The sequence below is a fragment of the Ictidomys tridecemlineatus genome, chromosome 3, assembly GCF_052094955.1.
Source record: "Ictidomys tridecemlineatus isolate mIctTri1 chromosome 3, mIctTri1.hap1, whole genome shotgun sequence".
NCBI classification, from domain to species: domain Eukaryota; kingdom Metazoa; phylum Chordata; class Mammalia; order Rodentia; family Sciuridae; genus Ictidomys; species Ictidomys tridecemlineatus.
In genome coordinates, this window is record NC_135479.1 from 88341206 (window position 1) to 88365485 (window position 24280).

The 24280-nt window shown below is 35.1% G+C and overlaps 2 protein-coding genes across 13 annotated transcripts in view; both read right to left on the minus strand.

Annotated features, from left to right (window-relative positions):
- The window catches only part of Xrn1 (5'-3' exoribonuclease 1), a 114816-nt gene extending 113483 nt beyond the window's left edge, over window positions 1–1333 (minus strand). For 2 of the 6 annotated variants that reach the window (XM_078043446.1, XM_021728292.3), the window contains exon 1: window positions 979–1331. In XM_078043446.1, coding sequence (XP_077899572.1) covers window positions 979–1053 — 75 coding nt within the window. In that variant the 5' untranslated portion in view covers window positions 1054–1331. Of the gene's footprint in view, window positions 1–978 lie in introns of all 6 variants that reach the window. The other 4 variants (XR_013436550.1, XM_040269907.2, XM_005328037.5 and 1 more) reach the window with 4 other exon arrangements.
- Window positions 1334–2258: 925 nt separating this feature from the next.
- Atr (ATR checkpoint kinase) overlaps window positions 2259–24280 on the minus strand; it is a 104520-nt gene continuing 82498 nt past the window's right edge. For 5 of the 7 annotated variants that reach the window (XM_078043444.1, XM_005328040.5, XM_040269903.2 and 2 more), the window contains 8 exons: window positions 23094–23294; window positions 19272–19415; window positions 16008–16158; window positions 13314–13470; window positions 12634–12787; window positions 10707–10858; window positions 4188–4293; window positions 2259–3088 (listed from right to left, as the gene is read on the minus strand). In XM_078043444.1, coding sequence (XP_077899570.1) covers window positions 2915–3088; window positions 4188–4293; window positions 10707–10858; window positions 12634–12787; window positions 13314–13470; window positions 16008–16158; window positions 19272–19415; window positions 23094–23294 — 1239 coding nt within the window. In that variant the 3' untranslated portion in view covers window positions 2259–2914. Of the gene's footprint in view, window positions 3089–4187; window positions 4294–10706; window positions 10859–12633; window positions 12788–13313; window positions 13471–15942; window positions 16159–19271; window positions 19416–23093; window positions 23295–24280 lie in introns of those variants that run through there. The other 2 variants (XR_005726716.2, XM_040269906.2) reach the window with 2 other exon arrangements.

Below are 24280 nucleotides of genomic sequence, written 5' to 3' on the forward strand. Positions count from 1 at the left end.
CCCCCAAAGTCTAGTTTACCTAACAGACCACTGTTTTCCTTTCACAGTTCCAATACATAAATATATAAATATACATTTTGGACTCTACACATAATCATTGTTCTGTGCTCACTGAATGCCAAATGTTATTAGTACCAATAATGTTCTTGTGCTCTCTAATGCACTGAAGCCTCTCACGCCCTCCCCCGACCCTATTATTATTATTTTCATCATTATTATTTTTGTTATGGCAAAAGGGGGTTGATATTGATACCTTTTTTCCTTTAGAGGTACTGGGGATTTAACCCAGGGGCGCTTTACCACTGGGTACTTTTGATAGTTTCCAATCCTTTTTATTTTGTGACAGGGTCTCGCTAAGTTGCCAGGCTGCCCTCGAATTTGTGATCCTCCTGTCTCAGCCTCCCGAGTAGCTGGGGGAGTTGATAAAGTATTTGAGATAATTGAAAAGGCATCATAAATATGGACCATCAGTCACAACAAAAAGTCTAGGTGCTGGGAGTGAGGTAGGTGGGATGGAGCTCTTTCTAAGGGAAAGTAAACAGGTGATTCAACCGCGGAGGCGGCTGTTATTGTTTGTACGTGGGTCTGCTCCTTTGGTGGGCTGGGGGATCTACGGGGGTCTGTCCTTCAGCTTCACCCCTCCATCAGGGCGGAGGAAACCTGAAGCTGCCTGCTGAGGGAAGGGGCGAACTCGCGGAGCGTTCCCACCCAGGACTTATTTCCTAGTCGCGGAAGGCCCTGCCCGGGCAGGAGCTGTCAGACTAGCCGGGAGCCCCGCGGGTCTGCGTACAGGAACGCAACCCGCCTGTGGCACCTCAGTCAGTTCACCCAGCGCCCTCAAACCTCCTGTCCCCCGGCCTACGCCCCTCCGCCAGCAGAGACGAGCAGGAAGAAGCTGGAAATCCGCGGTCCCGGGTGGGCAGAGGGCCGCGGAGCCGGGGTCCTCGGCCTTCTGAACCGCCGCCCGCGCTCACCCACCTGATGCTCTTTCACCACTTCGCTGAGGCAGGGGTACCGCTCCGAAATCCATCGGTAAAACTTGGGGACTCCCATTTCAACAGTCAACACTAATTGCAGACAGGGCCAAACCGAAACCAAACGCCCCGCCGGGGCCTACGCCGCCGCCTCCGGCCGTCGCTCCGCCGATGACAACACACCGCCCAACCGACCATAGAGAGCGCCCTGTGCGCCTAGAGCGGCGGGATCCGCTGCCGCGTCCCGGGGCGGGGCTTATTCCCGTCGGCCTCGCCGCCTGAGGCCCAGGTGCTGGTGGCGGCCTGAGAGCTGCGAGGATCTCTGGGCCTTAGCCCTGAGAATGCCAGCTGATGGGCTGTGCTTTGCAAGCGGTGTGAAAACCGCCCGGGATTGTTGGAAGGGTGCTGAACACTGACTTTTGTCCTGGCTGCTTCTGCCTCCTGGTGTTGCTAATCAGTATTTTTTCAGCACGGATTTAGAAAATGTCTAGCGATATATTTGGCTTTATTTTGCGATAGCTCGCTCGTTATTTTCTCTTAGGAATGTAAGCCTACAGTAGTTTCCTTTAAAAATATTTTTTGGAAAAAGGAAAACCCGCAAACAAAAAACAAAGCGTGCTTTTCGGGCGTATGCGTGTAGGTCTCTACTATTTTGCTCAACCTATCTCAAAAATAAAAAGGGGTAGGGATGTAGCTCTTTGGTAAAGCAACGAGTTCAATCCCCAGTGCCAAAAGAAATTGTTTTAGAAAGAATCAACCCCATTTTTCCAAACACTTGGACAGGATAGGAAGAGGGTTGGGATAAGTGTAGCTCAGTGGTAGAGTGCTCTGGGTTCCAGTACCTGCAAAACAAATAACCTGCTCTTTTCGAAAGTTGCGAAAATTTTTCTGAATTAGAGGACCTTTAACTGTAAACATTAGGCCCCTGGAAGAAAATTATATGTTTAGTTTACACAAGGCTGAGTTCTATTGTTAACTTATTTCGAGTTTTCCAATTATTTGAATGTAATAACCACATTGCTGCCTAATTATTTTAAGTCTTCGGACAAAAATTTTTAACATTTGATTATTTTCCGACTTTAAAATCTCATGCAGTTTTGAGTGTTTCTATCTTCTATGAACATTAGATAGTGCATTCTAGTACACCTGGAGTATGACAACATCTTTAAATTTTATAGAATGTTAGGAATGGTGGTGTAGTTCGAATGTAGAGTGCTTGCCTATCATGTATGAGGCCCTGGGTTCCATTCCTAGCACTGGAAAAAAATAAAATGAAAACAAAAATATTACAGAATTTTTATTCACATTTCTTGAATTTTTCCCCATCATACTTTCAAACATACTAAAAAAGACTTTTATTATTAAGCGAACTTAATAATATGCTATTATGTTTGAATCTCTTAGGCTGTCAGTTCCACAAGGACAAAAGAGGCAGCTCTGTGTATAAGTGTACAGAAATGCTGGATTTAATTTTGTTGTCAAAATGAATCCTTATGCCAACTATTATTTTTTTAAAAGAAACCAATAAAAATTGTAAAATGAAATTAGACTGGCTTGTTTTCTTGCAAATACTTCTTTAACCATATGAATATATGATGTTTCATTTCTTCAATTAGAATACACCATCTGTGTTAAGCAATTTATCTTAATAACTGAACATATATTATCTTAAAACATTATTAATAGGGCTGGGGATATAGTTCAGTGGTAGACTGTATACCATGTGTGAGACCCTGGGTTCAATCCTCAGTACTGCAAACAAAACAAAACAAAACAAAACAAAAACCACCCAAAACACTCTTCTTATTAACAATCAGAAAGAAATAATACCAGTTGCTCTGAAAACATAAAGAAACTTATGTTGTAATTTAGAATTAAATATATATATATAAATATTGAATACATTAATTCTAGATAACATTCTTTGAAGTAATTGCATTTCACATATATGGGGTCCAGCCAAGGTACATTTGACATAATAAGTTTTCATCAGTAGCTTCTTGTATAAGGTAATGCACATGTCCTTCAATAGATAATGGCAATCCTGTCACTCTATTTCGGGTCTTGATTACACCTTGCAGTCGCTGCTCTATGTCAAGAACGTGGGTCTTGGCCTAAAAAGAAAGACAAAGTCATTAGGACTAATGACTCAATAACATGTGGTGTTGGTAATTTAGAATTTCTACTTTCTTGATATTTAAATAAATACCAACACTTTTTACTAATCAATACCCCTTTGAAACAGCAAATTAAAAAAATCAAATTCAGTAGCGAGATATTGATTTTGAGGCTTGTTATATTAATTCAACATCAACTGACTGGACATGTTTCTGGACTTCATGAAATAGAGGGAAACTCTTTTCACATTATGATTCCAGAAAAGTAATAAATTTAAATAATTTGTATCAAGGGCTAGGAAGTAGCTCAGTAGTAGAGCACTTGTCTAGGATGTGCAAGACCCTAGGATAAATCCTTAGGACCACACACACAAAAATACAAAACCATCAAAAAGGTGTTTTCAATGTGTATAGACATTATATATTTGAATGAATACTCTAATAATAGCAATAATGCTCTAATAACCTAATACTTAAATTACATTAGTGCATACAAATGGAAATTCTAAGTGAGCTACTTAGAAAAAAAACTTCACATTTTTTTTCTCTTAGGAAAACAGCATATCAGAATATAAAAATGAAAATGATGTTATCAGAAAAACAATGCTCAGGCTGGTGGTGTAGCTCAGTGGCACAGCATGTGCTTAGTATGCACAAAGCCCTGGGTTTAATCCACAGGACATATATCACATTAAAAAAAAAAAAATCCTTAAATCTATTCTAACTTACTAAAAATGGTCATCTGTAAAATTGAGACTTAACTAATTTTAGTAAGGAATTAACTGCCTCATTTTTCAAGATGGCTTATGGCACATATCACTGTAGTAAGGCTCAGATATGTTGTTCTGTAAACTCAGGCAATTTGTGTCCAAGTTTTTCCCACTGTTATTTCATAACTGTAAGATGTTTATGTTAAACAAGTATGCCTTGTTGTCTTTTATTACATCAATGCTATGTTAACATTAGAAATAACAATAAAGAAAACTTAGATTTCAGAGTAATCAACATTCACTTGAAATATTTAAGAATTCAGTATTCAGTTCTCATTTGTAAGACATACAGTATTAGCTCATATCAAGTTGCACCTTCTGCTAACCTTTTCATTGACAACTTCCCCAGTTTCATTCAGTGTTGCTTTGGAATGTCCTTTTACTGGCTTACTCCACTCCACAAGAGGATCATGTAGAAAAGTCTTTAAGACACTAAAATTGAAACTTATGGTTAATACAATGATATCTTTGCAAAAAAGAAATCTTGCTACAGTCAACACTTAAGAGTTAGGTGAAGGATGAGAAGCTTAGTATAATACTCTGTAAGAGACATTACTACTTTTTTAGTAAGGTTATGTGAAATTTTTGTTTTGTCATGCAGAGAAGGGAAAGATAGGGAGATAGAAGCAAGACACAAGATGGTAGGAGGTGTTTTTTGAGGGCAAGATGAGTTCTGTGTGCCATCTCTAAATGTATACCATGAACTGATAAATGAGTATTTACTGAATAAATGGATTTTATCCCCTGCCATATCATTAATGCCTTCAGTTACCAGATCTTTTGTCTGTGCTCTAGACATCAAATCCAACCACTTATAGAAAATACCCACTTGGATTTAATACAGGCACCTCAAACTCAGTATCTCTAAAACAAAACTCATTACCTTTTCCTAACTACTACTCTTGTATTCCCCCAAATCAGTTAAGAACAATATTATTTTCCCAGGAAAAAAATCTAGTAATCATCCTTGCTTCCTCTTTCTCTATCATCTGATTCCACCTTTTTAGACTCTCTACTTACCTCCATCTCTACTGCTACAACATCCTCCAATGCACCATTGTTTAATACTGGGTTTCCACAATAGTCCTTAGTTTTCTGGCCTTTAGTCCAAATTCTAATTATTCTACAATATAAACCAGATTGTCTCATTTCCTTCTCTTCTATCTTTTTTTTTTCTTCTTAAAACCCTCCAATTACTTCTGCCTGCTCTCAGGGTACAGCTTAAATGTGAAAAGAAGCTTCAAGTAGTCCTGCATAATTTAGCCATCATTTCTTAGCACCAACTCTTTGAGGGATAGCCTCTAGAATACAGTACAGTAGTCTTCTGTGTTGTGTAGTTTCAGTTACATGTGGTTTGAAAATATTAAATGGAAAATTCAAAAAAATAATCAATTTTTCAGTTTTAAATTGTACCCTTCTGGGTAGCATGATGAAATCTCCTGCTGTCCTAGTACCCCTGCCCAGCATGTGACTCATCCTTTTGTCTAGCATATCCAAGCTGTGTACCACTCCACCTGCCTATTAGTCAGTCACTTAGCCAGCTGATCTATCAGAATGACTGTCATGGAATCCCAGTGGTTATGTAAGTAACCCTTATTTTACTTAACAATAGCCTCAAAGCACAAGAATAGGACGGTGGCAATTTTGTTACAGGATACTGTTGTAACTGTTCTATTTTATTATTAGTTATTGTTGTTAATCTCAGTGTGTCTAACTTATAAATTAAACTTTATCACAGATATATAATATAGAAAAAAACATAGTACATATAGAGTTGGATACTACCCTTGGTTTTAGGCATCCCCTGGGAGTGATGGAACATTCTTCTGTGGATAAGGGGAGCTCTTGATTACATTTCTCAGGCCATGCCTTCACTTAATTTGATATTTTATCACTCTCAGAACACTCTTTTCCCCTTTGCATGGTCAACTCTATTTATCTTTAAGAAATCCAGCTACTTCAGAAATTATTTCCTGACTTCCCCAAATAAAACAAGGGCTCCTGGGTAAGTGATTCATAAATGAAATATTTCCTCTTTCAGAGGATTTGTTTTTCCTCATGTTTAACTAATATAACCAGTATATTCTACCACAATGTTTGGTAGAAAGATTTTAAATACCGGAAGTGAATAAAAGAGCTGAAAAGTCCTTTAAAAATCTGTTTCCTATAGCCTAACAGTTTACTTAGAAGTGAAAGACTTTTATCTTTAAGACCTACAGGACTATGCTCTTACCTGATCTATCTGATATAGATCTAACTAGGACAGTTAGGCAAGAAAAAGAAATAAAAGGCACTGAAATTGCAAAGGAAGAAATAAAATTCTATTTGCAGATGATGTGCTATTACAGAGAAAATCTTCAGGTATCCACAAAAATAACTATTAGGAATAATTAAGGAGTTCAGGGAGTTTCAGGATACAAGATCAATGCTGTATTTCTATAAAGTAGCAATGAACAAACTGAAAATGAAATTAAGAGAAAATCTCATTTAGAATAGAATCAAAAGGAATAAAAGGTCTAGGAATAAAATTTTTAAAAGCTGAATACAAGATGTGCATACATATCTATAAAATATACCATCTATAAAACATGGTTGAAAGAAATTAATGATGGTGGGGACTGTAGCTCAGTACAGTGCCCGTCTCACACCTCTGAGGCACTCGGTTCGATCCTCAGCACCACATAAAAATAAAGATATTGTGTCCATCTACAACTAAAAAATATTTTTAAAAGAAATTAATAAATATTTAAATCAATGGAAAACATTACGTATTGATGAATCAGAAATTTTAATATTGTTTAATTTTAATATTGTTAAGAAGACAATAACCTACAACCTTAATGTCATTTCTATCAAAATCCAAGCTGGCTTTTTGAAGAAATTGACATTATGATGCTAAAATTCATATGGAAATGCAAAGAACCTAAAATAGCTACACAAACTTGAAAAAAGAAGAACAAAGTTGAAATACATTTCTTCATTTTAAAACTTACTACAAAAATACAGTGATAAGGATATTCTATAGATGGCATAAAGTTAAACAAAGAAATAGACTGCTGAATAGATTGGTGAAAACCAACTGAACATTTCTTTTTTTTGAGGTACTGGGAATAGAACCTAGGGCCTTGTGCATGCTAGGCAAGTATTCTACTACTGAACTCTACTGAGAGCCCCCAGCTGACCATTTCAACAAAAATGCCAAGACAATACAAGTGCAGTGGCATAAACCAATAATCTCAACTTCACTGGAGGATGAGGTGAAGAACTGGAGAGTTCTAGGATAGAATGGGCAATACAAACCCTTTTTCAAGGACACACACACACACACACACACGCACACACGATTAGACAACCAAATGGAGAAAAAACACTCTTTTCAAAAAATGGTGTTGAGACAACTAAATACACATGCGTAAGTATGAATATGGATCTGCACCTCACACAGTGTACACAAAAACTAAAACTAGATCAAAGATTAAAATAAAAAAGCATGGGGATGTGGCTCAAGCGGTAGCGCGTACACCTGGCATGCGTGCGGCCCAGGTTCGATCCTCAGCAACACATACAAACAAAGATGTTGTGTCCACCGAAAACTAAAATAATAAATACTAAAAAATTCTCTCTTTCTCTTAAAAAAAAAAAAGCTAAAATATAAAGCACTTAAAAGAAAATTTAAGAGTAAATATTTTTGAAGTTGAATTAGGCAATAATTTTTACATAAAACATCAAAATTAACAAAAAGAAAAATATACATTAAGACTTCACCAAACTTTAAAACTTTGGTTAGGGATAGAGCTTGGTGGCACAGTGCATGCTTATCATGTGTAAGGCACTGGGTTTGAATCCCAGCCTCATAAATAAAAAAACCATTATAGTTCAATGAATATCATCAAGAACGTAAAAAGATGGGAGAAAATATTTGCAAATCATATGTTAGGAGGATCTTGTATCCAGAATATGTAAAGAACTCTTATCAACTAAGGAATAAAGGACAAATTATCAAATTAAAAAGCAGGCAAAATTCCTCACAGAAATAGGAAAAGCAACCATGAAATTCATCTGGAAAAATTAGAGAACCAGAATAGCTAAAGCAAGAAGAGTGAGGCACGTGGCACCACTATACCAGACCTTATATACTACAGAGCAACAGTAACAAAACAGCATGGTATACCAAAATAGACTGGTAAACCAATAGTACAGAATAGAGGACACAGAGACTAACCCACATAATTATAGTTATCTTATATTAGACAAAGGTGCCAAAAACATATATTGGAGAAAAGATAGCCTCTTCAACAAATGGTGCTGGGAAAACTAGAAATCCATATGCAACAAAATGAAATTAAACCCCTATCTCTCACCATGCACAAAACTCAACTCAAAGTGGATCAAGGGCCTAGAAATTAAATCAGAGACCCTGCGTAGAATAGAATAAAAAGTAGCCCCAAATCTCCATCATGTTGGATTAGGCCTTGACTTCCTTAATAAGACCCTTATAGCACAAGAATTAAAATCAAGAAATAATAAATGGGATGGATTCAAACTAAAAAGCTTCTTCCCGCCAAAAGAAAATAATCAGTGAGAAAAACAGAGAGCCTACAGCTTGGGAGCAAATTTTACCACTAGCACATCAGATAAAGCACTAATCTCTAGGGTACATAAAGAACTCACAAAGCTAAACACCAAAAAATAAATAAATAAATAAAAATTAAAAAAGCCCAATCAATAAATGGACCAAGGAACTGAACAGACACCTCTCAGAAGATGATATACAATCAATCAACAAATATATGCAAAAATGTTCATCTCTAGCAATTAGAGAAATGCAAATCAAAACTACTCTAAGACATCATCTCACTCCAGTCAGAGTGGCAGCTATTAAGAATACAAACAACAATTAGTGTTGGTGAGGAAAAAGGCACACTCATACATTGCTGGTGGGACTACAAAATGGTGCAGCCAATATGGAAAGCAGTATGGAGATTCCTTGGAAAATTGGGAGTGGAACCACCATTTGACTCAGCTATCCTACTCCTCAGTCTATACCCAAAGGACTTAATTCAGCATACTTACAGTGACACAGCCACATCAATGTTTATAGCAGCACAATTCACAACAGCTAAACTGTGGAACCAACCTAGATGCCCTTAAGTAGATGAATGGATAAAGAAACTGTGGTATATATACACAATGGAATATTACTCAGCAATAGATAGTGGGGTTGGGAGGGGGAGCATGGAAGGATTGGATGAACTCTAGATAGGGCAAAAGGACGGGAGGGGAAGGGATGGGGCATGGGGGTAAAAAAGATGGTGGAATGTGATGGACATTATTACCCTAAGTACATGTATGAAGACACAAATGGTGTGAAGATACTTTGTATACAACCAGAGTTATGAAAAATTGTGCTCTATATGTGTAATATAAATTGTAATGCATTCTGCTGTCATATATGACAAATTAGAATAAATTTTTAAAAAGTATGCAAAGGGAGGGGCTGGGGTTGTGGCTCAGCGGTAGATTGCTTGCCTCGCACATATGAAGCACTGGGTTCGATCCTTAGCACCATATAAAAATAAATAAACAAAATAAAGTGTCCAATTACAACTAAAAAAGTATTACCTTAATTTTTTTTTTTTTTTTTTAAGTAGGCAAAGGGAGCTGAAACTGTAGCTCAGTGGTACAGTGCTCGCCTCGCCTGTGTGAGGCACTGGGTCTGATCCTGAGCAACACATTAAAAACACACACACACACACACACACACACACACACATATATATAAAAGTAGGCAAAGGAGTCAGGTGCAGTGGAAGGCATGTATAGTTTGAGCTACTAGGGAGGCTGAGGCAGGAAGATCTCTTGATCCCAGAGCCTAAGCAACACAATGAGGGAAAAAAAGAAAAAAGGAACTTGAAAAGACACTTATCCACAGAAGACACACAAATGACCAATAATTATGTGAAAAGATGCTCACATCCCCCGTCATTAGGGAAATATTTATTAAGACCACAAACAGAAATCCAGCACTTCATTCTTAGTAGAACAGGTAAAATAAAAGACATAGTACTAAGTATTGATAAAAATATGGAGAAATTGGAACCCACATACATTACTGGTGTGATTATAAAGATCTATAACAGTTTTGGAAAATAATCTGAAAATTCTTCAAAATGTTAAGCTTAAGGTTAACATATAGCCCAGAAATGCCACTCCTACGTATCCATAGGAGACCAGAAAACATACATCCACATAAAGTTTGTACAAGGTGTTCACAGCCACCCTGTTCACAGGAGCCAAAAGGCAGAAGCAAATGTTTTGGTAAAACAAACTTGTACCAAAGGTACAATGTGTATTAACTGATGAATAAATAAGATGTGGTATATTCATAAAATAGAATGTTACTTGGCAATAAAGTACTTATACATGATGAACTTTGAAAACATCCTAAGTGAAGGAAGACAGACACACTTATATGAACTGTCCAGAATAGGGATAATCACAGAGACAGAAAGTAGATTAGTGGTTGCAAAGAGATGGCTGGGGACAGGGAGGTGAATGTGGGAAGAAACAGGGAATAAATGCTAATCCTCATGCTTTTTGAGGTCCTGAGAATGTATTAAAATTAGATGGTGGCCATGGCTGCACAGCTGTATGAACATACTAAAAACCACTCAAGTATATGCTTTTAAAAGGGTGAATTTTATAGTTAGTGAATTATATCTTAAACTATTATTTTAAAAAATATACTTCAGCCAATGCAAAATAGTTTTTATATAAAGAAAAACAGAGACCAGTATTTATATTCAAGGTTATTGCTAAATTATTTCCAAAGTATAGATGATTACCTCATTAAAGGCTCTCTCTGATCTCGCATTAGCCTCAGTGTAACTTCACAGGCTCTTCGAAAAAGACCCTCTGTTCCCATTGGACCCATTCCATTAACCATGTTATGAGTCAGGCGAAATGGTACAATTTCTGGAACTTCAAAGGTTTCTCCCTTAAAAACATTGAGTATTATTATAAAGTAACAAAATTAGAATTTAAAGATCTTTACTCAAAGAGTTTGAGACTTCATGTCTAGACTCCTGTAGCAAAGAGCAAAAGTATATTGCCAGGCACAGTGACACATACCTGTCATCCCACAAATTCAAGAGATAAGGGCAGGAGGACTATAAGTTTGAGACCAGCCTCAGCAATTTAGCAAGACCCCTCGCAACTTAGTTACACCCTGCCTCAAAATAAAAAAATAAAAAGGACTAGGGATATAGCTCCATGGTAAAGTGTCCCTGGGTTCAATCCTCAGTACAAAAACAAAACAAAACAAAAAAAGAGGTAAAGTAACCTCAAAATATTTGTTTGCAACTTTTTTTTTTTTTTTTTGGTACTGGGGATTGAACTCAGGGGCACTCAACTACTGAGCCACATCCCCAGCCTATTTTGTATTTTATTTAGAGACAGGGTCTCACTGAGTTGCTTAGCATCTTGCTTTTGCTGAGGCTGGCTTTGAACTTGCCATCCTCCTGTCTCAGCCTCCCAATCCACTAGGATTACAGGTGTGTGCTACTACGCCTGTCTTGTAAAAGGTTTATATTGTGCAAGAGTCCATGACTCTGCCTTTGCTTTTGAGAAACTTAAAGCACAATTTTATCTTGGATAAGATCTAGAAAAATCAATATTGCTCTTTCACTGATATGGTATAGTGAATACTATCAGAGAATTTTTAAATGATGATTTAATCTCAAGTTTCCATAATGTCTTTCTTAAATAATATATAAAGTACAGATAAATATTCTCATATATTTTTTCTTTCATTAAGATTTCACTTTACAACAAGAGGAAGAAAGATAGTCACATAACATCAGGAAATGAAACATGTCATAACTTGAGTTTTTTATTTTCTGCCATTCTCTAATGAGCCTTTCCTAGGATTCTTTTACCTTCCAATCTGTTACCCTATCTTCCTCGTCCGTATGATTTATATCAGTGGTTTGTCTTTGATTTATTCTAGCTCAAGTCTATGACCTTTCTTGGTTTCCTGTTACAGCACAAGACAACTAACTCATAAAAGAGAGAGATGAAGAAAACAGCAGACTAACCTACCAAATCTGCTCTCCAGGATTATAATGTTAGAAAATTGTAGGGAGCCTTAGAGATGAGTCTAATTACTTTAATTTATTCCTAAGCCTCACTCTGGACTTATAGAATCTGAAATCTCCTGGGATATTTTCTAGGTGTTTCTTTTTTGGTTTTTCTTTCTTTCTTTGTTTGTTTTGTGATCCTGGGGACTAAATCCAGGGTATCAGACACACTGGGCAAGTGTTCTACCACCAAACTACACATCCCTAGCCCTGTACTTTTTAAAACTGTTGAATAATTTTGATCTGCTGCCAGATTTAGAAATTATATTATTTTTTATCTCTAAAACTAAGTCTCAGTAAAATGAACTGATTAGCACATGTCCACATAACTAGTAGCTAACTGAGTCAGAACTTAAAGCTATGCTTTTGTACTTCAAGTTCATTGCTAGGTTTGCTATTTACTACATCATTCTTCTAAGTTCTCTTCATTCTAAAATGCTTTACGATGGAATCCAATGATGAAAACCAGTCATAAAACTCAACTTGACTCAGATTTGAGTATAAATGTAAACAAGAGGTTTATCTAGGAAGAATAGTTGTTGAGGAAAGGCAACTGAGAGAGAAAGAAAGAAAGAAAGAAAGAAAGAAAGAAAGAAAGAAAGAAAGAAAAACATTTAAAAGTCACATCACATACCTTATTAAAAAGACAGTTGAAATCTACATGTACACATTCACCAGTCAAAGAATCAAAAAGAATGTTTTCACCATGGCGGTCTCCAAGCCCCAGGATATAACCAACCATTGACATCACTGCAGTAGAACGGCAGTATGCTGATCTGCTACTGTACCTAAAGGGGATGTATTTAAGTTTAGGATAAGAAAATTAAGTTGTAAAGCATGTATGCTTTTCACCATCATGGATTTGTTCATAAGCAGGATTCAAGGAAAAAAATGCATTGATGAATTCTATTCTGCTATTAGAAGTTATCCTGCCAAGGTACACGTATAGATGAATACTTTGTACTTCTGGAAATAAATTTTATGATAGTTTTTGTGATGAAGTTCATGGAATTGTCTACTGTTGTGTAGGTCTTCATGTCTCCCAGCTACAACTGGTTATATTTGATAATAAAACAGCCCAAAATTCTCTTTGCAGAATACTCCTTAAATGGGTTTGACGACTGTTACCAACTGGGAGAGATGTATTCCAAATAATTATTAAATACCTCTTATAATTAAAAAAAATAAAAATAAAAAAATAAAGGAGATACGATGTTTATCAAATATCCTTATGCCAGATAAAGCAACAAAAATCTAAAGTTTTCAAAATAAACATTCAGCTATTAACAACATATTATATTCTTGGTAACTTACCATGATGTAGGATCAGGGAAAGTTCTCAGAAACCACTCATGAAAAACAGGGGGATGCCTGGGCAGGAGAAATTCTTGGAATACTTTGAGTTTTTCAGACAAAGCTGCTGACTTTGGGAGCATACACTGACGGAGTTCCTTTCCTGTCATATACACTCCTGCAAGGCAGGGTGATTTCCATTAATCACACAGTCAAATAAGAAAAGGAAGAAAGTATTTTTCTTAAAGTAGAACAGGAAATGTCTACTTTTTCTCAAATTGTTATTCAAAAAACATAAAACAAATAAAAAACTTGGGCTGAGGCTGTAACTCAGTGACAGAGCACTTGCCTAGCATGCGTGAGGCACTGGGTTTGATCCTCAGCACCACACAAAAAGAAACAAAATAAAAAGCATGCTGTCTATCTACAACTACATACATACACAAATAAAGAAACAAACAAACAAATAAATAAACATATAACAAAAATTTTTATGAACTCACTAATATTATAATAAAATAATAAATCACATTGTTTTTCTTTAATGCTTATCAAAAGTAGGCTCTTACTGATGTTTACAAAAACCAATGTTATGTAAACAAATAACTCCAGAATAAGAATCAGAAAAATTCCAGTGTTAGTGGTGACCCTAAATGGTAAAAATGCTGTAGCATTTACGAAAACTGTAGTGAAATCTCTTGAGGTTTTTGGTTTGTTTTTTGCTTTCTAGTGCTGGAGACTAAAGCCAGGACTAATTAAGTACCACTGAGCTGCATCCCCAGTCTGTGATCTCTGCTAGTCAAAACAGTACAGGTGTGAACTGAATCATTACACATTGTGCTCTGAAATAATTTATGTAAAGGATCCATAATGTAACTAAATAAAATCCATATTGTAACTAATTCTTACAATAAACCTTAGAATCCAAATTATCTGGGATGCTCAAGTTTTATGACAAGCTTATGATTTGAGGAATTTAGCCTGAAATGTTGTATGATTCAGCCATGTTCACAATAAAAACAAATCCAATATCAATATCTAAACCTTTTATTTCATCCTTATAAACAAAATAGTCAACAGCAAGTTCCTTGAATTCCAACTCAAGTGTGTTTGAGTTTCAGTTCTGTAGTGTTAGTTATGTGAACTTGGACAAGTTACTTGTATGATACTGTCTATAAAATAGAGATAATTAGGTTTGTTAATAATAAATGTGTACAACATACTTATAATACCCATAATAATTTATCACTATTATTTACTGTTATGGATTGACTAATGTTCCTTTTAATATATTAAAAAAAAGTAGAGAGATAACAGCTACTAGCCAAAGAATATCAGAAAATAAGAGAAAGTTATGAAACATGAGCTTTAAGAGAGACCACAGTCCTATGGACATCTTGATTTTGGAATTCTAGCCTTTATAATTGTGAGACAATAACCTACCTAGTTGTGGTATTTTTATAGCAGCCCATGGAAACTATACATTTATATTCTACTTCACTCTTGATACTTGCTCAATACATCATTTTTTAAAAATTATTTTTTAGTTGTAGTTGGACACAATACCTTTATTTTATTTATTTTTATATGGTGCTGAGGATTGAACCCAGGGCCTCACACATGTTAGGTGAACTCTCTAAGCTGAGACACAATCCCAGCCCAATACATCATTTTTGATGTACTGCATCATATGCATTTCAAAATCATTTACTTTCAAATAATTTTGAACTTATAAAAAGTGGCATAAATATACAGAATTTCTGTATATTCTTCATCTTAATGTTCATAACTATCATAACAATAGTACAATTATTTAAATCAGGAAATTCTTATTGTTACTGCATTATTTTAATTTACTTTCAGACCTTATTCAAGTTTCTCTGTCACACTAGTAAGTACCCTTTTTCTGAGCCAGGGTCTAATTTACAATTCCATAGTACATTTTGCTGTCGCTGAAAAGTCATCAAAACTAATACATTTGTCTTTGTCTTTCATTATTTTTTTAGAGACTACCACTTTTTTTTCACACTTTTGGCGATTAATTTTAGGATCCAATGATAATCACTGCCTATAACAATTCTTACTAGTGTTTGCTAATTGGTGATTTTCCATTTCCATCAGTCTTTTTACAATTATCAACTGTAATTCTACTGTAAGAAAAGGCTATTCCTACTTCTTAAGTATTTACTCAAGTGTTTGTCTACTAGTCTGGTTACTATGTCTGACTATTGTATTTCATAGGTTATAATCGATTATGGTTATCCTATTATTTTTTCTTAACTTATCCAAGATTTAGATAGAATCTCTTATTCAAATCTAAAACTTTGGGTTTCATTCGAGGTTTTTCTCTTTTCTTTCTCTGACAGAAAACTAGCTCTCATTATTCACAGTATATCTACTTCTTTCCTAAATACTAATATACACATAAAGTAGTTTCAGAACTGCTAATCACTATCTGGGAAAATTTTTTCCTATATACATTTTTGTAAGCCACTTCAAATCCTTTTTCAGTAAAGATTAAGAAATGATTCAAAATATAAGGAAGGTAAGAAGAAAAAGACTTAAAATGCCTCTGTACATAGAATTATAAATTTCACTATGGCTTATATAAACAAATATGTATACTGTCATATGCTAAAACCAATCATACCCATATTTTATGTGTGTAGTTATCACTCCCACATTATACACATGTCATAAGAATTAACTTAGTACCCTTTTCCTTATATATTTTGGTCAGAATAGGTCTCAAGCCAGCAGTGTTGTTCACCCATTCAATAATGCCACATTCATCATTTAGTGGAATAACTGCATATGTTCGGATATGAAGTTCTCTTCTGCGAGATTCTGCATCTTTTCTTAAGCACTGTTAAAAAAAATTTAAATAGAATTCAAAAGTTCTAAAAGTTATACAAATTATATCTAAATATTGTTCATTTTATAGCAAACAAATGCCAGAGGTGGTTTACTATGTAGTGAAGATAAAAGAAAGCAAAGGAAAAGTATGGGGGCAATATCCCTCAGCTATTTTCAAACCATTAAAAATGGCTTGAGCAAGTCCTTCTTTTAATATTCATTATTAATGTGACAAGAATATTGTGTGAAAAATATTACAGTTGCATATTTAACAGTGACAAAATACTGTCTTATTTTCTGTTTTTATAGATACTACTGAAAAGTTAATTACTCAAGCATAGAGACTACTGTTTAATCTTAATCATCTAAAAAAAGTATATAACAAAAAGAGTATGAGTTGCATGACATCCTCAAAATATATTTCTTACTCTTTCAGTTTAATTATTATAACTAAGCACACATACATAATTACAACTTGTTCAATTCAAAAGAACAATCACTAATGCAAAACATATTTAAACTTTACAAATAAGTAGACTCAACAAAGGCTGGGAAAATAATAATGGCATTAGAATTTCGTGTAAAAATCAGTGTGGTCCTTAAGACCAAACATAGTAAGACTACAGTTTTTCATAATCAGGCTATTTTTATTTGACCATATTAATGACTAGTCATGGTAATGACATACCCTAATCAGTAACAAAGTTCATTAAGGCAAATTTATAAAATGAAGTCAGATTACTTGATACTTAAACCAGAAAAACACTCAAGGAGCTTTGGGAAGGATGTTGTTAATGCTTTAACAGTCAGTAACTATACTGATTTAGCAAACATTTTAAATGAAAAAGAATCCTTTTTTATCAGATTACTTTTGAAATGCCTTTTTTAATATTTATTATTTAGTTGTAGTTGGACACAATACTTTTAATTAATTTATTTATTTTATGTGGTGCTGAGGATTGAACCCAGGGCCTTGCACATGCTAGGGAGCACTCTACAGGTAGATGAGCCACATCCCTAGTCCCTTGAAGTGTTTTTTAAATGTAGTGTTAACTTTTAAACTGCTTTGGTTAAAACAAACATTGACCATAACTGTTCTCTTTTTTTGGTGCTGGAGATTTACCTAAGGACCTGGGTACTCTATCCTGGAGCTACATACATCCCCATCCCATGACTGTCCTTTATTTTTTTTCCCCGGGGAAGAAACCCAGAGTTGTTCTTCTACCGAGCTACATCCCCAGCCCTTTAAAAAAAAAAAAAATCTTGTTGAGATAAGAGTCTCACTAAGTTGCCTACACTGGTCTCCAACTTGTGTTTCTCCTGCGATAGCTCCTGGAGTAGCTCAGATTATAGGCTCATAACTGTCCTTAAAAAACAAAACCAAGAAAACCCCTCATCTGTTAATACATCCTTTTTATGCTAAAGGCCAAACACTTTCTCCTAATAAAAAAGAGGTTCAAGTTGCCCGGTGCAGTGGTACAGTAGAATCACAAACTTGACGCCAGACTGGGCAACCTACAGGGTCTTCTCTCAAAATAAAAAAGGGCTGGGGAATGTAGTTCTGTGGTTGAGGACCCATGGGTTCAACCTCCAGTATCACCACCAAAAAGACAAAACACACCAGTGAAATATGGGGAGGGGAGAGGCAGGAAGGGCAAAAAAAAAAATGCAAAAAACTTGCAGAAAAATTCAAGTTCCATCTTTCCATAGTATGGTTTAATATTTTACCAATAAAAAATATGCTATGGTTAATGCTTGGTTAATGAAAAATTCGAAGATATAAGAACATTTATTCATAATAAATTTCTTACATCATCTTTGATATCTATATCAAACACCAATAAAACTGAAAAAAAAAGGGGCTGGGGATGTGGCTCAAGCGGTAGCGCGCTCGCCTGGCATGCGTGCGGCCCGGGTTCGATCCTCAGCACCACATACCAACAAAGATGTTGTGTCCGCCGAGAACTAAAAAATAAATATTAAAAATTCTCTCTCTCTCTCTCACTCTCTCTCTCCTCTCTCACTCTCTCTTTAAAAAAAAAAAAAAAACTGAAAAAAAAAAACTGAAAAAAAAAACCCCTAATTATTAGCTTTTATCAGTGAGGTGATCAAAACAGAAACTAACTTTTCATCCTTGTGTTGAAACATAACACCCAATAAATCTGATAGAAAAGGCATACATTGACAACTTAATCATTAAATAGGAAATATTTTCAACTTAGTATTTTATTTTTTCTATAAAAAAGCAATTTTCTAATTAATAATTAAGTAAAACAGGCTAGGGATGAGGTAGAACATTTCTCCAATATATGTGACACCAATTCATGACGTGATCCCAAAAATTAATTAAGTGAAACAGGCAATTTTACTTATATGTATATACTCAAAAGACTGAACACAGGGACTTAAATAGATAATAGTATACACATATTCAAAGGAACATTATTCACAATAGCCAAAAAGGAAGCAAATCAAGTGTTCATCAAAGGATAAAGTAAATGTAAACTAGATATACAATGAGATATTATTCAGTCTGGAAATTCTGAACCTTGAAGATATAATGCCAAGTGTAATAAGCCAGTCACAAAAGGGCAAATACTATGTGATTTCTACTTACATGATGTACTCACAGTGGTCAAATCAATGCAGATAGCAAATAGAATGGCAGTTGCTAGAGACTGGCGGGGAATGGGGAATTACCGTTTAAAAAATAGTTTCAATTTAAGAAAATTTAAAAGTTCTGGAAGGGGATAACAGTAATGGTTGCAAAACAATATGAAAGTACCTAAGGGGCTGGGGCTGGGGCTCAGTAGTAGCACACTTACCTGGTATGTGTGAGGCACTGAGTTCCATCCTCAGCACCACATATAAATAAATAAAATAAAGGTCTACCAATTAGTTAATTTAAAAAAAAAAAAAAAGAAAGAAAGTACCTAAGAGCACTAAACTCTTAAAAATGGTTAAAATGGTAAATTTTATGTTTTGAACATTTAAATCATACTTTTTAAAAAATGAAAAAGTCACACAATGATCATTCCTTCTTTTTAAGAGTGATCCATCTGTATAATGAGAAGCATTATATACTGAGAGTAATTCTGATAATAAAAGAAAACATCTCCAAACCTTATTAATCAGGGAATTGAATTCCATTAGTCTACAATCCTTTCTTAGATCATCTTTTGGCTTACACATCATGATGTAGAATTTTCCATCTGAGCCTTTTAAAGAGATCTTCTTTGGTTTCTGAAGAGAAGCAAGAATTTCCACCTAAAAGATGATAAGTTCTACATAAAAATTAAGGCCAAAATTCTGTTTAATGTCTACATATTATAGATATTGAGTTATGTAAAATAAAAATGATGTAAACCAAGTGTGGTGGTGTATGCCTGTAATCTCAGTAGTTCAGGAAGGCTGTGGCAGGAGGAGACTGCCAATTCAAAGTCAGCCTCAGCAAATTTGAGAGGCCCTAAACAACTTAGTGAGAACTTGTCTCAAAATAAAATGTAAAAAAAGCAGGCTGTGGATGTGGCTCAGTGGTTAAGTGCCCCTGGGTTCAATCCCTGGTACCAAATAAATAAATAAATAAGATCTAACTGGGCATTTTTGTAGTAAATTTGTATTTTAACAAATTCTTTTAATTATTTATGATCTAAAAAAGGATAGTCGCATATAAATAAAGACATAATAATTTCACCCATTAGGAATAAATATAAAGTAAAAGAGTAGTTAGCAAATTTATGCAGTTTCCTTCAAAGCAGTCACAATGTTAAAAAAATGTTTAAATATATTTTTTAGGACCTGTCTTCAAAAAAGTTTCAATGGTTTAAAGGAATTTGATTTTTTAAAAAAGAACTTTCTCAAAGGCAAAGAAATATCAAACAAATCCAACAATATCATGTTATATACATATATAAATATACCAAAGGGAATTTCATCTTTATGTATCTGTAGAAAGTAGCAATCAAAAATAAATGAAGGCTTGTACATAAGCTGGTGTGTCTACCAGTAATTTAAAGGGACTGTGGCCAGGGATGCCAAGAGTGGAGCACTTTGTATTAAACCTTCAGTGAGTGGGTGAAATGGAGAGAGTACTGATTCCTTTAATAGGATGGGGGTTTTTCTCTTTGTAATCATTTCCTTAATTAATATTTTGACTGTTTTCCAATATTATTATTCCTCATATGTATAATTATTTTTGGTGGTAGTGATATGTACCAGGGATAAACTCAGGGGCACCTGACCACTAAGCCACATCCCCAGCCCTATTTTGTATTTTATTTAGAGACAGGTTCTCACTGAATTTCTTAGTGCCTTGCTTTTACTGGCTTTGAACTCCTGATCCTCCTGCCTCTACTTCCCAAGCTGCTGGCATTACAGGACAGGTCTTCATATGTATAATTTTGTCAAAAGAAACCCAATACATGTACAATTATAATTCTCTTAAAAAAAAAAAAAAACCTTCTCTAAAATCAAGTCTACCTAATGAGGTGAGTAAACATGGTAAGTAAATACCATGAACAATATTGTTTAAGTTAAAAACAAAGCACTACTATGATAGTAATCATGCATTATATGGTTTGGTAACAGGCTATGAAAGCAGTGGACAAATGTCCTGAGTCTAAAAACTATGGAATAAATATAGCTCTCAAAAGTATTTATTTAGGTGAAAGATTTATACAATGAAAACTACAAATCCCTAAAGAGAGAAATAGAAGAAGATCTTAGAAGATGGAAAAATATACCCTGTTCATGGAGAGGTAGAACTAACATCATCAAAATGGCGATATTACCAAAAGTTCTCTATAGGTTTAATGCAATGCCAATCAAACTCCCAATGGCACTTCTTGTAGAAATAGATAAAGCAATCATGAAATTCATATGGAAAAATAAAAGACCCAGAATAGCAAAAGCAACTCTAAGCAGGAAGTGTGAATCAAGTGGTATAGTGATACCAGATTTCAAACTATACTACGGAGCAATAATAACAAAAACAGCATGGTACTGGTACCAAAACAGGCTGGTGGACCAATGGTACAGAATAGAGGACACAGAGACCAATCCACAAAGTTACAACTATCTTATATTTGATAAAGGGGCTAAAAGCATGCAATGGAGGAAGGATAGCATCTTCAACAAATGGTGCTGGGAAAACTGGAAATCCATATGCAACAAAATGAAACTGAATCCCCTTCTTTCACCATGCACAAAATTTAACTCAAAATGGATCAAGGAGCTTTATATCAAATCAGAGACTCTGCGTCTGATAGAAGAAAAAGTTGGCTCCGGTCTACCTATTGTGGGGTCGGGCTCCAAATTCCTTAATAGGACACCCATAGCACAAGAGTTAATAACAAGAATCAACAAATGGGACTTACTCAAACTAAAAAGTTTTTCCTCAGCAAGAGAAACAATAAGAGAGGTAAATAGGGAGCCTACATCCTGGGAACAAATTTTTACTCCTCACACTTCAGATAGAGCCCTAATATCCAGAGTATACAAAGAACTCAAAAAATTAAACAATAAGATAACAAATAACCCAATCAACAAATGGGCCAAGGACCTGAACAGAGACTTCTCAGAGGAGGACATACAATCAATCAACAAGTACATGAAAAAAAGCTCACCATCTCTAGTAGTCAGAGAAATGCAAATCAAAACCACCTTAAGATACCATCTCACTCCAGTAAGATTGGCAGCCATTAGGAAGTCAAACAACAACAAGTGCTGGCGAGGATGTGGGGAAAAGGGTACACTTGTTCATTGTTGGTGGGACTGCAAATTGGTGCGGCCAATTTGGAAAGCAGTATGGAGATTCCTTGGAAAGCTGGGAATGGAACCACCATTTGACCCAGCTATTTCCCTTCTTGGACTATTCCCTAAAGACCTTAAAAGAGCGTACTATAGGGATGCTGATACAATGATGTTCATAGCAGCACAATTCACAATAGCTAGACTGTGGAACCAACCTAGATGCCCTTCAATAGATGAATGGATAAAAAAAAATGTGGCATTTATACACAATGGAGTACTACTCAGCACTAAAAAATTACAAAATCATGGCATTTGCAGGGAAATAAATGGCACTAGAGCAGATTATGCTAAGTGAAGCTAGCCAGTCCCTAAAAAACAAATGCCAAATGTCATCTTTGATATAAGGAGAGCAACTAAGAACAGAGCAGGGAGGAAGAACATGAGAAGAAGATCACCATTAAACAGGGATGAGAGGGGGGAGGGAAAGGGAGAGAGAAGGGAAATTGCATGGTAAAGGAAGGAGACCCTCATTGTTATACAAAATTACATATAAGAGGAAGTGAGGGGAAAGGGGAAAAAAAACGAGAGAGAGAAATGATGGGGTAGAGAGAACATGGGAGGGGAGGGGAGGATAGGAAAGGATAGGAAAGGCAGCAGAATACAACATACACTAGTATGGTAGTATGTAAAAAAGTGGATGTGTAACCGATGTGAATCTGCAATTTGTATACAGGGTAAAAATGGGAGTTCATAATCCGCGTGAATCAAATGTGTGAAATACGATATGTCAAGAGCTTTGTAATGTTTTGAACAACTAATAATTTAAAAAAATTTAAAAAATTAAAAAATAAATGGTAAAAATAGTATTTATTTAGAAGTACTTAGTACCATTTATTTAAAAAAATCATAGATTTATAACCATATTTTATACTAAAAAAAAAAAACATGTTCTTACTAGCTGAATTTCATTTCCTTCTATGAAATAAACAAAACCTGTATTTTGTTCTTTCTCTTCATTTTTAGGATAAAAGAGAATATGAAAAAATCAAATCATGGAAAAAAAGATTACAGTCTTAACAATACAAGCATGAGAAAAGTTAAATCATTAGGCTGAAAAAGAAATTTTTATCACTGGATTTTATACCATCAGTACAAAACAGTTTCAAATTTATTTCCAGTCACTTTGAAGTTTACCATATCATCAAAGCCTGCAATATAGGCCCAATGCCCAGGAAATGGCTCATGATTAGCATGGGCACCCAGAATTGAAGGAAGAGTAGGTATCATGACAGACTGTAAAGGAATGAGGATTTCACTGAATGTTGCTTCTTCTACCAGCCTTTTAAGCATTTTGAAATGAGTGCTCATGCTTAATACGGAACTACTTCCATCAACCTGGAAAAAAAGAAACGGTCCATTTTAATTTCTCTGTGTACCTTGAATTATAGAACATTTAACTTCTACCACAACAAACATTTCACTTATACACTATCTTAATTACATGAACTAAGCTGCGCACAGTTTTCTACATATTTTTTTTTTTTTTTTGAGATGGTCTTGGCTCTATTTCCAAGACTGGCCTCAACCTACTAGGTTCAGGTGATCCTCCTAAAAGCCTCATAACTGTGTCCAGTTACTTTTCTAAGAATTTCTAATCATCTCATTTTAATCTCTCTTTTACCTCATCAATAATAACAGTACATCACAGGACTGTGTAATGACTAAAGGAGATAACAGAAGTTTACAATCTATTATCAGGCATTAGAAAAAAAGAACATTCAAAAAGATCTGTAAATCAAATTTTTGTTTTGTGTTTGGTACCAAATCTCATTTGTTTACAAAATGATACCTGAAATTCTCACATAAAAATGAATGCATTTTACAGCAGAAACAGCTATGTGTTTGATTATGGGATACTCCAATGCATTACTCTCAGTGGTGATATAAGAGTAAAGTATATACACTTTAAAAGCCTGAACAATTTGGAGTTTCTAAGTGTAGCTTGCCATGAAGTTGCAGATAAAGAAGTGGAAACCAATACACTGAAAGCAATTCTAACAGTGTGTAACAAATGTTAGTGATCATCATAACATGGTGTTTTGATAATGTCAAGCACATCACATGAAAAAGAATTCATGAAGATGGCAAACAGGGTAATCTATATCTTTTTACCTAGAAACATTTTATAGACTTTCAGTGTATTTCAAAGTAAAATCTATCAATTAATGCTAGTCTCTCCCTTTTTATAACCACCCCCTCCCACATACTCTTACCTTTCCTACATATTCTCCAGGTTTTTTCCACTAATTCCTTAGGCAGATTTTGTAACCATGTTCTTACTTCGGTCACAAGTCTACTCGAAGCAGTACTTACTATTCCAG